The following is a 13,983-nucleotide window of genomic DNA, read 5'->3' as shown; positions in this document are numbered from 1 at the left end:
ATTGCTTGCTTTGACATGTCACATTATTTGAGCCAGTTTTTCCACAATGCTTAATTCACTCCCATTTCCATGAACATAATATCTAAATACGACATATTCAGATAACTTCTGGCGAGAATTGTTTTTCAGATGCAACTTTCACATCATGTATTTGGCATATTTGGGATATTATAAAAACATGTCTGGGTGTGTTAACGGTGAATGCACAGGTCAATGTCATCAGTTTTTTGTTTTTGGAGGTGGCCCCTCAGTGACTGTGGGTGGTGCGTTTACTTGGAGCCATTCAAAGGCTGCGATTGACATGAGACAAGTCGTCCCTCTGCTTCACCAGTGACGGGAAACCACGTCTGGATCTCGGGAAATATATATATATAAAAAAAAACATCAGCTTGAGTCATGTCCTAAGACGGACTTCCATAAATGTCAGGATACTCTTCATTTGAAGGACACAGAGGCTGCGCCGATTGAGAACTTCTCTCCGTGTCTGTAACTGGCTGAAACTATGTTCCCAGATATTTTGTGTGTGCTATTATTCAGCACTATGCACATCGCATCATCTTTGGAGCTGCAACTTGGCATGTAAGTGACGCTTTTTGATTTATATAATTTCCAGTTTTTAATTTGACCTGCACTTAACTTGTATTGAACGGTCAGGTGAGTGAGAGTTTTACGCATTATTGCTTTAAACTAAGACGGAAGCAACGCGTCATAGCCTGCTTTTTTCCTTTAATTTCATTTTACAAAGACAGTTCTATACATTGTCCACGTTTTGCAAATTATTTAACTTGTCTGTAATTCTGTTACTTTATTGTTTACTCTCCTCAATGCCCACTAGGCGTCGCTCTTTCAAGTCCCCTATGAGGATGGATATGTTTCTATTGTAACGTGATTCTGCCAAATAACTTCCAATGGGTTGTGATTTTTCTTTGTAGTGCTCTAACAGAGGTTTCCCAATATAAATAGACTGTGCTAGACATGATTAAAAGAATCGTTTTTATTACAGGAGAAACAGAAGACTTCCTCTAATTAACTTCAGGCTGCTGTGTATTGAAGCCAGATGGTTTGTGGAGGAGGACATCTCTTGATAGTTTAGGATACCTGCACTGACAATGCAGTTGGATGAAGTCTGCTTCTGACAGAGTACTGTACAGTACAAACCTCTGTGCTGTGTAATGCACTTGCACACATCAGTAGGCTACATGCATTCAGGCACATGAACATGCAAACAATTCTGGAGGAAAAAATTAATTTCCTGTGGAAGTTAATTGGTTGTTTATGGGGTGCTGTTAGGGTCCTGTAGACTGTTCTTTTTTTTCTGGACCTTAATCAAGCACATTGCACCAAACAGGAAGCTGTATAATTGTTTGACAAACAATGTGTCTGTGATGAGCTGAAGTCCATGCAACTGAACATGTGTAGAACATGTGGGGGTTCATGTTTGTTGGCACACATACAGCAGGCTCACATCAATATTGGAAGCTTTACAGCCCACCTCTAAACTCAGTCAACTTGTACCCACCTCAAAAATATACTGTATAAAACAATGGAAAATGAAGTAGCCAATACTCACATGCTGCTTTTGAACTTTACAACACTATATCATGTTTTTATTTCTTCAATTACAAGTCTAACACAATTTTAATTACATCTGTCCACCTCATTGTCGTTTGCATTACACTCAAAGGCATTAAATACATTTTCACAATATTGTGACGCCCCTCCCACCGTTTTGGCAAACCTCAGTAGTCAATTGTCCGACATGGGACAGTTGTCAGACGAGGGTCACCTTTTGCTTTTGCACCTTTTCCTCCACAGCACATGCTCTGATGTCATTGCTTAACCTTAGTTTAATAAATTATATTTGTTTTAAGTAAATCGCTTGCTTGGTCACATTACTTGAACCCGTTTGTCAATGCGTTCTCTTTTTTCCCCCCCCATGCACAGGCCAAATGTTTGTGCTGACCAGGAGATGTCCATGCTGGGGGCCCGTCAGCCTTGTGTCCAGGCCTTTTCCCGCATGGTTAAGGTGTGGAAGCAGGGCTGCACCAACCACAGATGGTGTATGAACTATGAGAGAAGGTGAGAGCAAACATACTTTTTCAAACGCACAAACACTTTGTTTGTGATCTTTGCTATTCCATGACGACATCTCACTCATCAGCACAGCTGGAGTGGACTAAGTCTTGATGGAGTGTTTTACACATACACAATAAATAGTTAATATAAACATATATTGTAACTTCCAGAAAATCCTGTGACTATAACAGAACTTCTCTTTTTCAGGACAGCTTACTACACAGTGTACCGGCAGGTGTACAGCGCAGATTTGCACATAGTTTATAAGTGCTGCCCTGGCTGGACTCAGGAGGGTGAAGACATGGGCTGTCTGCATAGTAAGTAATAGCATTATGAACATGCTGCATGTCACATAGGGCTAGTTTTGATATTGCTATGAAGCAGTTGTGTATTCATCAATTTTATATTCAGTACAGTAATTGAACTGGAAATACTAGGCTGGAATGTAGCTGACCAGAGATCTCCATCATCCATATATGGACACATTGGTGTATGATATGTGGTATATCCGCAGGGGTTTGTGGCGTCAACACATGTTTCAATGGAGGCCAATGTGCAAAGACCGAAGACCGGATATGTCAATGTCCACTGGGCTTCAAAGGGACGCGATGCCAATATGGTGAGTTAATTCCTACCTGATTAAAAAAGTTGGTCATGTTTATAAACCTTCATACTCCGCTCCTCGCATTGCAGCCGTTCAAAGTAGTAACAAGCTGAGTGCAGCTTTGTGACAGAATGAACTGACTTACATCCTTACAGGACAACATGTTGTTAAAGCTTTAATAGGCCCAGTTCAGACCTTATGCTTTCACTTTGCAAAAGCAGAATGAGCCTGTAGTGTTGCCGTGATTGGATGAGGCTGCTCTGTGGGGTCTCTGGGTAGAGGTAGAAGAAGTGCTTTCTGGGAGAAATGGTTTCCTTTGAAGGCTTGAGCCTGGAGTGCTGTGGCTAACCCAGCTGAGCCTCCACTCTATAAAAATGGTATGCTAATGACAGTATATGCGGTTCTGGTTTAGTATGGTTAAAATATTTAAAAGGTTAGATTGCATTTTGTCACACATGATGGCAATATTTCAATTTATGAAGAGTTACCCAACGTTTCTTTACTGCATTGGATTTCTCAAATTAGTTTTATTGTCATTATAAGCAACTTAAAGGGATTGTTTTGAGAATAGGGAAATACACTTATTGACATTCAGGTGGAGAGTTAGATGAAAAGACTGATACGACTCTCACATCTGTACAGTAAATATGAGGCCAAAGCCAGCAGCTGGTTAGCTTATCTTAGCATAAAGACAGGAGGAAACAGCTAGCCTGGCTCCTCCGAACAGTAGCAAAATCCACCTACCAGCACCCCTAAATCTAACTAATTAACACTGTATAGCTCAATGACAATTTGCTGTTTTACGAGGGGCTATGTGCCAGACTGTATGGAAGCAGTAAATCCTGGAGTCTCCATTAGTTGACTGGCAACTGCTAAGAGGATTTAAAAAATGAGAAAAATGACGGGACATTTCTGTGTTAAAGAATTTGAGGACATCAATGAGGACAGAAAAACAATTTGTACATTATTGCCCCATAACCACAGGCTTCTAAATATGCTCATTTTACCAACTGAACGGCCTTGAGCCTCAGAGAGGGAACCTTGTGTCTGTCCTCATTAAAAGGTAAACACTTCCAGAAGGTTTCCACAAAACCCGATGATCCCTCTGGTCTCTGAGCATTATCTCGTCACCGTCACGTCTGTTCTTTCTACTGTCCAAACCCCTGCGGTCTACGTCAACGCGCAAACAGGAGGATGGTTGTTAACGTTTCGGAGGAGTCCCGCTGAGACAGAATGGTGACCAGAGGATATTTGGTTCCAACCCCCCACATGCTTACAAACACACACCCACTGGAGAGGGTCTCCTGTTTGATTCCTTCTCTTTCCTATAGAAGAAAGGACCTGCCTGCCAGGGGTGTTAAGCAGTTCTTCCTCTTTCACAGGAACGTGTTGTTGTTTGTCAAAGGCAGCTCTCCATTGCGTTTGTTTTGACATGGGCTCTTTGGTTTTCACACATTGGAGTGGCAAATAGGGAACAGATTGAGATATTTGATCTAATCAGAATTCCTCTAGGTTCTCTTCCTCTTCTACACATCCCTTGCTTCGAAGTCATACCGCTCTTCTCTTTTTGTGAAACGTTTTTCCTCATCACATCTCTCGAGACAGATTTATCCTCACTCTGCCAGAATCATTATACAAGGAGCCAAGCTCCTGTGTTCAGCTTGGTTCCTTCACTGAACCTCTGCTTTATGCAGAGACATGCACTAATAATCCTGTGTTGCGGGCTTAGGGCTTGAGTGTTCAGTGTTAAGGTATTTTTGCTGTATGTTCTCATCATGAATAATATATATAAAAGGGCCATTTCCAAAAACCTTGATTTACTCCTCGATGGACAAAATGACCAGCAGGATCTGCTGTGAGTACTGTGGATATAGCCACATTCCAGCTTAACATAATTACCAAGATAAACTGCAACTCTAGCTCAAACAGGGAACCTGGATATCTGTGTGTACACACTGAGCCACCAGGGTTTCACCAGGGAATCCTCTTCATTATTAGATTTGCGTTGTGAGCTTTAACATTCCACAGTGACAGACTTATTACTGTCCTCTCTGTGATTCATGCACGATAGAGAAGAAGCAGATACAGTAGAGAGGCAGGAATGTTGACCTCTATATTTGTCCTAAAGCAAACTGGACTTGATGTTTGGTCATGAAGATGATTCTCAAGGCTTCATCAGATGTACTATGGTGTTTCCTGCATTTGCTTATCCTTTCCTTCTGCATGCAAAGCCTGTTGAGCATGCAAGAGCATCTCTGTCTGTTGTCTGCTTCGCCTGGTTGATTTTCTGAATGTGACGGATGCTGCTCATAGTGACAATTCCGCAGAGAATTTGCAGTGGACTCAGTTCATCGTTGCGTCTTTCAGCTCACTGTTTTCGTTCATTCCCAATGCTCCCATCAACCCTGGTTTCTATTCTCAGCAGGCAGATAAAAGCTCTAAAACCTGCTGTAGACTACCCAGCTCTATATTACACAAAAAAAGGTGAGCTAATAGCTGGTGAACATACAACAGTTGATGGAGACTAAAGCTAAAGCTAAAAAAGTGAATATTGGACGAACATTTGACAGATGGACAGAAACATGATTCCAAATGAATACCAATGTTTCTCTGTAACATCTGGAAGTATAAATGGGCAAGTTTCTCATATTAACTTAAGAGGTGATAATATATCAATGTTTGACTAACAGCTGATATCCGATGCCCCCAAGTGGCCAAAAACTCATTTACTACCAGTTCAAGGAATGTGTTTCTTTCTGAGGCAGATGTGACATGATGCTTGGCCTAAACTGCAATTAAGGACATGAAATGCGTTTGTTACAGAGAACATAATATTTTTTGGGATCACTGTGTGGCAGATGATCACTCACTATCACTATCAACACTTATAGGGCTTCAGATGCTAGACAAATCATAAATAAGGATGAAGGATGACAGGGGTTGCTGCAGATTCAAAATACCAGCCTCGCCCTCTCAGCGCAATTTACTCCAGCTTGACTTCAGTAGAAGGAGAGTGTACACCGAGAGATGTGTTAAAGAAAAGTCTGCTTCTGGTAATATTTCAAGCGACAATCCGTGCTTTGCTCCCCCTCCCTTCTTTTCAGCACTCATTGTCGATTGGCTTCTTGAATGTTGCTCTCTTTGGTATCGCTGCCAAATTGTGGTGGTAGAGCCCATTGTGTGTTGTGGGGGCCGACCGTCCACCTGCTTCCAATCTCTGATATGAGACAGAAGGCACCCACTATGGAAATGTATGTCAGCCGCTGACACCAAGGCCATGGTGTTGACACTGCAAGGTAATAAACAGCCTGGACACAGCCCAAGCATGTGCCGAGACACTGGAGCCTGCTATGTAATAGTTTAATTTACTCCTGCTTGTGAATGCCACTCTGTCTCACTCTATTAAGACTTGGATTAGGCTTTGCTTTGGTTAAATGGATGCATAGGTCTGCATGAAATTAAGAGAGCGCAGGCACATAACAGTGTGAAGACAGAAACCATCTGGTGCTCAATAAAAAAAAAAAAGCCTGGCTGTTTTCAGAGTACTTTATAGTACAATGATTATGGACATTTCCTAAGACTGGATCCTGTTGTACTGGAGGTTTTAGCTATATAATGAGACAACTAAGAACGTAGGCAGATATTGGGGGAAAGTAGAAGTATTAGATGTTAGAAGTAACTACATAATTCTAATACTATTTTGACTTTTGGGGAAATATGTGGAACAACAAGACTTTACCTTTCTCTTTCGAACATGCACACACCTATACACACACACACATCCAACGTTAAAACAGAATTTAGTGTTTTAGAAATTATCTTTAGCAATAAAAATTCTATGGACAGTGTTATCACCAAGTGTTCACTCTGGGGAACTCTGCAGAAAGCTTTACAGGTGAAATATAAATCACATTTTCTCACATGGGAATAGTCTTTCTTCATATGAACTCGAGCGTTTAATCCCCAGGACCGTGGGCTGTCTCCCATGCACGCTTGGTTTCCTTCCCAATTAGCTTAAACACACCTGTCTTTGTGTATGTCCATATATGTAAACCTCTGCACACATGTGTATATGTGTATGAAGTTGTGCTTATTTGTGTGCCAATGTGATAGAGTTGCAGAGAGTAGCATTCATTGGTTGCTCCTCGCATTTGCAGTAGGGCAGGTCTGGAATTTTTGGGGAGAAATGACAATATATGTTTGCTTCTTTTGGGTAAATTATTGAACGTATGTCCTTCTTGAAAGTTGCCTGCGTTAAACTCAACATGTAATGCTTTTAATACAACAGCAGCTATCTGTGACCGTATCACAGTTTATAGTAGACTGAGATGTGGTAAGGACTCAGGGGTGGCCACATGGAGAGTGAGGGGCTCCTTGCTAGCGGTTAGAGGTGGCGAGAAGGAGGTGATTAAAACACATGGGGAAAAAGATGCTGACTCACAGCTCTACATTTTAAATCCTCGGGGGATTCCTGCTCATGTTCCTTTGTGTTATGTTTGTGTTCCTGTGAAGAATAACATGCTCTAAACATTGCAAACAGCTTTGTTAGACTACAACATCTCCCTCGTTTTGAAGCTGGGGGGGCAAAATACTTGATGAATAGCATTTTCCATTTGTACGCTTTTGTTTCTAGTTTAAAAGTAATCAAATGTGGGTTGGGTATGGCTCAAACATATTCGCATTTTGGTAAAACTCTGGAAAAAAACCCATCTAGTAATGTCCTCCTATATGAATTGTCAGCTAGTGTTCGATCCCATCTATTCCGCTGCTTTCACACGCCTGCAGTAACATCATACATCCCTGCATGTGACTCTATTGGAGAGAGGGAAAATCTGCCCTGTATTAATTTTACTGCTACGGTTGCTCCTGCACTGAACTTTGGAGCCTGTGAAAGAATTCAAAATGGAAAGAAACCATATTTTCTTTCATTTCTTTTCCTTTCTGGAAGTAATTAAACTCAAAGACGCAGTCAAGATTTTTTTTTTTAAAGCACACAAAATGAATACATCTAGAGATCCATTTTGGTGCCAAATAAGGTATAAAAAACAGGATGGGAAAGACGATGTCTCTGTAACTCCTGTGGTTGTTCTCACAACTTCAGGGAACAATGATGTCTTTTACAGGTCTGGAATGATCCTTCCACCGTAAGTTAACTAACATACCATGCATAGAGTTTATCCCCTCTTCCAGTCTTTCCATTCAGTTAGTTCCACTGCAAAGGTCCAGGTCTATTATAAGCATTTTTTGATTTGTGAGTAAGATGAGCCAATTAAACATCTATTTTCCTCAGTATTTCTCTGGCTGTTAGACAAAAGGGCACATTTATGGGATTGTTATTGTTTCGGGCTAAGTCATTGTCAGCAAATGAGGTGAGGATATAATCTTGTTTGCAATAACATGTATGCACCAAACTCTCTTGGTCTTAACACTGTTTAATCCTAGACACTGGACACTAATCAAAAGGCAGTTAACAGATTAAAGGTTAAACATTTTGTCAAAAGTGTGCAGCAGATTGTGTTTTGAATTAAATTATGATGGGGACCATATATGATGGCAGGCCTTATTGTTAGTTTTGGTCTCTTTTCAAAGATTTCTTTAACTAAAATGTAGTTGCTAAAGCTGCTGTCGCACTGAAGCTTTTGGTGTGTGCATGTCATGATGATCTTTATTTGCATAAAGAACTGCAGCACAGACCTCATGATTACCTCTGACAGGTCGGCCTTTGCTTAGGCTAGCAGCTCTCCCGTTCTGTTTATTAGAGGTTACTGAAAAGGTTCACTGAAAACTATATTAACACTGTAAGCCGTCAGAGAGGAACAGATCCCTTTAAAGTTGGCTGGACTGGTGTAATATGAATTTAATCACAGAATAATCAGCACTTTTTTCCTCAGACATTTTCTTTGGACACCCAAAAATGCACATGAGCAAATACATTGTGAAGAAATTACTCAAGGCAATCGTTTATGGTAATGATCAGCTGTTGAAAACTTAAAAGCTGCTACAGCTTCTGGCAGAATATATCAAATCTACCAGTAATGGGGACTGAACCACTAGAGCCTATATTTGAGTGTTAGTTAGAAAATGGACATGGAAAAATAAAAAGAGTATTTTAAGGCCACCGAGGCTTGTTTTGAGGACCATTTGCCATGCTGAAAGGTAGACAGATTTTTCAGCACAAACTTTTCCTCTGGAAGGCCAGGTGGCTTATTGTTCCAACCAAGAAGAAAGAAGGACATTTTTCCACATGCAATGTCAGCCACAGCTGTTCCACTTTCAGTATCATTATTCTTTTCATTATTAACAAGAAGCTGAACACTAACGTTTTGTGATCAACAGTGTATCCACCACACACAGTCAGGTTGAGGATGTCCCGGATACAGGATGTGGATGTGTCATAACTCAGTGGATAACAAAGAAGTTGAACAGTAACATTTTGTGGAACTCTTCCTTGAGATAAACATAGGTCTGTCTGAAAAACAACAACATGCGACTAAGATGGCAGGATTCACTTGTCATTTGTTGCTTTCTTTAAGCCCCGTGTACCTCACCTTTCTGATTTCATTCCTCAAGTCTGCCATTAACTGTGTGGATGTAGGAATCATCTGCCAAGACACAGGCTTGGAGTTTGCATGGCTGGCAGGAGGACAGACTGGGCAATGCAAGTGCTACATGCTTAGAATACCTATCAGAGGAAGAACCTCATTAAAGCCCTAATGGCTGCCATATGTCAGCGAAGTTCTCACACACTAAACAAGCACACCCTCATCTCTCCAAATGCATCAAGGCGCCATTGTTTACCAGGCTAATGCTGAGCGGGTTAGAGCTAATGGTCTGTGTGATTGGCCATGTGCTCCCAAAGCTCGCTGTGAGATTCCTACAGCAGCAGTGGAGGAAGCTCAGATTAAAGGATTTTACTTGAATTTGTCTTTGCCCATGTAGTGTTAGCATTAGGAAACAAGGGAGGTCACTGGTAGGGATCGATCTTCCTCACTAAAATGCACTGATAATGACATTTGAGCAAGATAGATAAAGAAAATCTAAACTTCTTTTGACTTTCATCATGTCAGTACAACCATGGACCCATAGTGTAGCTGGCTGGACACAGAAAAAGGGAGTGACTATGATTACTTTTCAATATGAGCTTTTTGGAGTTTCTTTATTGTCAGTGTTTGCTCTTTTTGGAATATAATGCGTTTCCTCTTTTTTGTTTTGTAGAAGGCTTTCATTTTGGGGTGAATTATTGCTTTAGCAGGCACCTTCAGTATGCATCATTGGAACTGGTTAATAGTCAAATTTATGACACTGGCAAATAGCATTGAAGCTGTGTTACAGGATGTTTCTCAGAATTGATTTAAATGTTGATTCATGGTTAAATTTATAGTCATGGATTAAGTCTAGTCCAAGATTGAAATCTTTTTTTTTTAAAACAATCTTTCTAAGCGCAAAACTAAAATCAGCCTTTGGTTGCTGTGAAATGCCAAGAAGTCCCATTATCTGCTGAACATAAGGTATTTAAATCTTCAGCCACGTTTCATCCTTTCTGTGAAACACATTTTCTATCCTATCGACCGGTGAACCGAACAGGATGGCTTTTCCAGATGTAGAAGTTGACAGATGCTTTCATGGAGACAGAGGGCAAAAAGTTAGACTTTTAGGGCAGGTGTCGGTGCTCTTTCAGAACACATCTGATCATTAATAACTTAAATCTGGTAGGATACACTCTCATGGCGACGAAGCAGGTTCTCAAAACTTAAGAATGTGATTAATAACAGTGCAGACTAATTTGAATACCACAGTGTGCAAACCTCTCGTGTCTACAGGAAGTCATGTTGTTCACCGTTATTTATCAGTTCATGAAGTTTGCAGTTCATTGTATTATTATACATTTTCCATACGAAAGAATATACCATGGTGTGGTGATCACTGCAGTTCTGTGTAGGATCGATGATTGAAAATCTCCATCTGTAATTAAGTTATCATGTCAAGTGATGCTTGTACTTCAGTTGATGGGCTAAGTGTGCAACCTGGATCCACTGGTTTAAAATGTCTGCTCACAAAAACAGAACAGCACCCAGCTGTCAACATTCAACTCATTTGTTTCGGAAACAAATGAGATCTTATGAACGCTATATAAAGACACAAGATAAGAAATACGTACTCAGCAAGTAGTAAAACGGTGTACCACTAACACTGTCCCATCTGATTCAAGCGTAAACTATACAGTCTCTGAAAATCCCCATTATATTAGGGCATGAATTCTGTGTTGAAGGAACAAAATGGAAAACATATGAGCTGCTGGGGTGAGGAGCTACAAGCATGCGTCCATGTGGTCCAACATGTACACGACAGACATAGATACTGCGGTGAGAAAAGAGTGATAAAATACATGCAGTTTTCACAAAGCAATTTCCCATCTTGATCAAAAAAATTGACTCAAACACTAGCTCTATGTTTCTTTACTCTATTATTCTGTGCTTGAATGAGAACCCAGTGACAACTGGTATTCTTCCTCAGCGTTGAAGGCCTTGATTGATTGTATCCCTTTCTCAAGCTAGCTGTCCATGTCATTCAATGCAACATCTTGAACACAATCCCACCTTTGTCTCGTCTTTATTTACTACTGAGCTGATTGTTGAAGCTCACTTTCCTCTCTGTGACAGGTTCCTTAAAGCTCCTCTGCTGTCTATGAACAACCTTTGACCTTTGGTCTAGTTCACAGGATCTTGTGTTTTTTTCCACAACCTTTGATGGACCTTTCTTTCCTCTGCAAAAAAAAGTTGAAATATGAGTTGATAGATATAAACATTGTTGAAGTTAGATCATGAACGCATAAAAAAATTAATAAGTAAAAGTAGCGCGGTAAATGTATCCAAATGTCAAGAAGTGAAAGTAATGAATTCTCTCTAATAAATAAATCATAAACCCAAAAAACTGGGCAAATTGTGATGTCAACCTCATGGTGGCACTAAAGCACCAAAGTGTTGACAGTGTTCATGACAAATGTTTGTACCAAATTACTACATTTTACTACCCTAACATTTTACCCCAAACCTCCCAAGATCCATCCACCTCTGTGGTGGTGTTAGAGGAAAAGTCATGGGATTGCCAAAGTCATTATATTTCCTCTGGGAAATTTCTTAATAAAAACTGGATGGTTTACCATGAAAGCACAGCTATGGTAAACCATCCAGTTTTTATTGAGACATTTTAATGTGGAATCTGAAAAGTGGTGGACTGACTGGCAAACCAACACTGCCATCCCCAAATGACCCACATTCGTATTACAGTGACATGAGAGACATGAACTGAGAGCACTGGTTGATTAAATATTTAGACACATACAACCTTTTGCGTGCCACTTAGTGCTCCCCAAGACAATTGCAAAGACAAAAAAACAGTAAATGCACACATCACACCAATGCAGCTGCAGCAATGCAATAGTTCTAGTTCTAGTTGTACAGAGCCAATGAATAATAAATAATCATAATAAAAAAATCAGTTCTGTTGCCCTGCATTTTTATCTTGCAGATTAAAATAATGAATGCATCACAAGCCAGAAAAATAACTGATTGCGTAAAGGAAATGACAGATGGGAGTGAGCCTGTCAAATCATCAGGTGGAACAACTCTGCTTTAAAATATTACAGCCAAACCACACTGATTGTACAGTCTTATTAGCTGGCTCTGCTGCAAAAATGCATGTTTCCTGTTACATTATCATATGTACCCCTTTGGTTTATTTGAAGAGTGGATGGTGCAGTATCAAATATCTCATCTACTTTTACTAATGTGTCATCTTCCGTTGAATAAAAAAGCTTGCAAAATCAATTTGTTGAGATGAGCATTGCAGACTTTCCTCTTAAACATAAACACGTTGTTTGGTAAGTTGCATTCCTTTTCTGTGACCATTTGTTACAATAGAAATGTGGGAATAGAGACTTAAAAAATGTAGGAAATACAAATCATTCCTGCCAGAGACTGAATTTCCATCTAGTGAGGAAGAAACTGTAAATCACTTCAGATTTGAGTATAACTTCCGACCACTGAGGTCTGAGATCCAAGCCCTCCACATTTACTGAACAGCGTTGAGATACATGCCATGCAGCTGAGGCCTGCTAATTCAGTTATTGATCTGGACTTTCTTTGCCTCATGTTTTTAACATCAGGGAGGGAATGGACACATGGTTGAAGTTTTGTTGATTCATTTTAGGTCAAAATACTTCAAATAGTACGTTTTTTTAAGTGTCAGGAAGTGCGTTGGTCCTTGGAGAAATTGGACAGGGGAGGTACTGTACTGTAGAGGATAAGTAATGTCAATAACACCTAATGAGATAAGCAGGGATCGGGACTCGGTGGCCGATGTTTGTCTGTGGAGAACACAAGAACATTCAAGCAGATGTCTGTAACTTGATGGGAAACCATTATCACCACCATTCCACCACTATCAGGAGACCAACATTTTCCATTTGTTTCTGAACTATGAATTTGAAAGATATGATAGGATTATGAAGCTGAATGCAAGAAATTATTTTCATAAGATGGCACAAAAAAACTGTCAGAGAAAAACTGATTTAAAAGGTGAAGGAGAAAGAAGGAGTGTACAATACTTTCAAAGGTATACAGATGTGTTCCCAGAATGTATAGAAGAATGACTCTGTGCTAAGGTAAGTGTTGTGTGTCATCTATCCTGTCAGTCCATCAGCGAGACGAAGATTGATCATTCAAATTTGTAGGTAAGAGGCTCAGAGGCCACACGAGGAGGTCGGGACTGGTGAATATCGAGGAAAAGGCAGCAGGTGTTTGGGTATCAGGGGACTTGGACCCAGGGGGAGGGTCACAGTGCTTTATAACATTTTTCAAATAACTGATTTGTTGCTTATATGCTAAAACAATACTTCATTGTAATACGTTTGTTTTCTTTCGGGTTTCCATGATATCATGATCTGTTGTCCTTGACCATGTACGTTAGACAGAAAGAGAATCATGGAAGGAATGTTTACCCCAAAAAATCGTAGCAATAAAAGCATCTTTGATAAAGATGCATTGAGAAAAAAGCCTGACTTGTTTTGATAATGTTATATTTTTTAGACATTTTGTCTTGGAGGTTATAAGGCCCCCCGAGTGATATTGTGCAGGTTTTTGGAGACATAGAAATAATTGCATGCATGCTTATGTGCATGTGGGTGGGCGGCCTGTGTAATGCATCCCAATGCGCAACAGCTGATCCAAGGCAGAAATGGTTATCTTCATACACTCATGGGGGAAGAGTAAGACTGTTCAGATTCAAAGTCAAATAGGATGGCT

At 40.2% G+C, this 13,983-nt stretch overlaps 1 protein-coding gene across 1 annotated transcript in view; it reads left to right on the top strand.

Moving 5' to 3' along the window:
- The first annotated feature begins 502 nt into the window (after nt 1-502).
- Nucleotides 503-13,983, top strand: part of egfem1 (EGF-like and EMI domain containing 1) — a 51,498-nt gene continuing 38,017 nt past the window's right edge. Inside the window, exons 1-4 of the mRNA XM_076100308.1 lie at nt 503-579; nt 1,945-2,079; nt 2,284-2,393; nt 2,591-2,695. Coding sequence (XP_075956423.1) covers nt 503-579; nt 1,945-2,079; nt 2,284-2,393; nt 2,591-2,695 — 427 coding nt within the window. The remainder of the gene's footprint in view (nt 580-1,944; nt 2,080-2,283; nt 2,394-2,590; nt 2,696-13,983) is intronic.

The sequence above is a fragment of the Anarhichas minor genome, unplaced genomic scaffold, assembly GCF_050575085.1.
Source record: "Anarhichas minor isolate MPS153535 unplaced genomic scaffold, ASM5057508v1 ptg000026l, whole genome shotgun sequence".
In the NCBI taxonomy this organism is placed as follows: Eukaryota; Metazoa; Chordata; class Actinopteri; order Perciformes; family Anarhichadidae; genus Anarhichas; species Anarhichas minor.
Note: the sequence above shows the minus strand (reverse complement) of the source record. Positions and strands in the feature narration are given on the sequence as shown.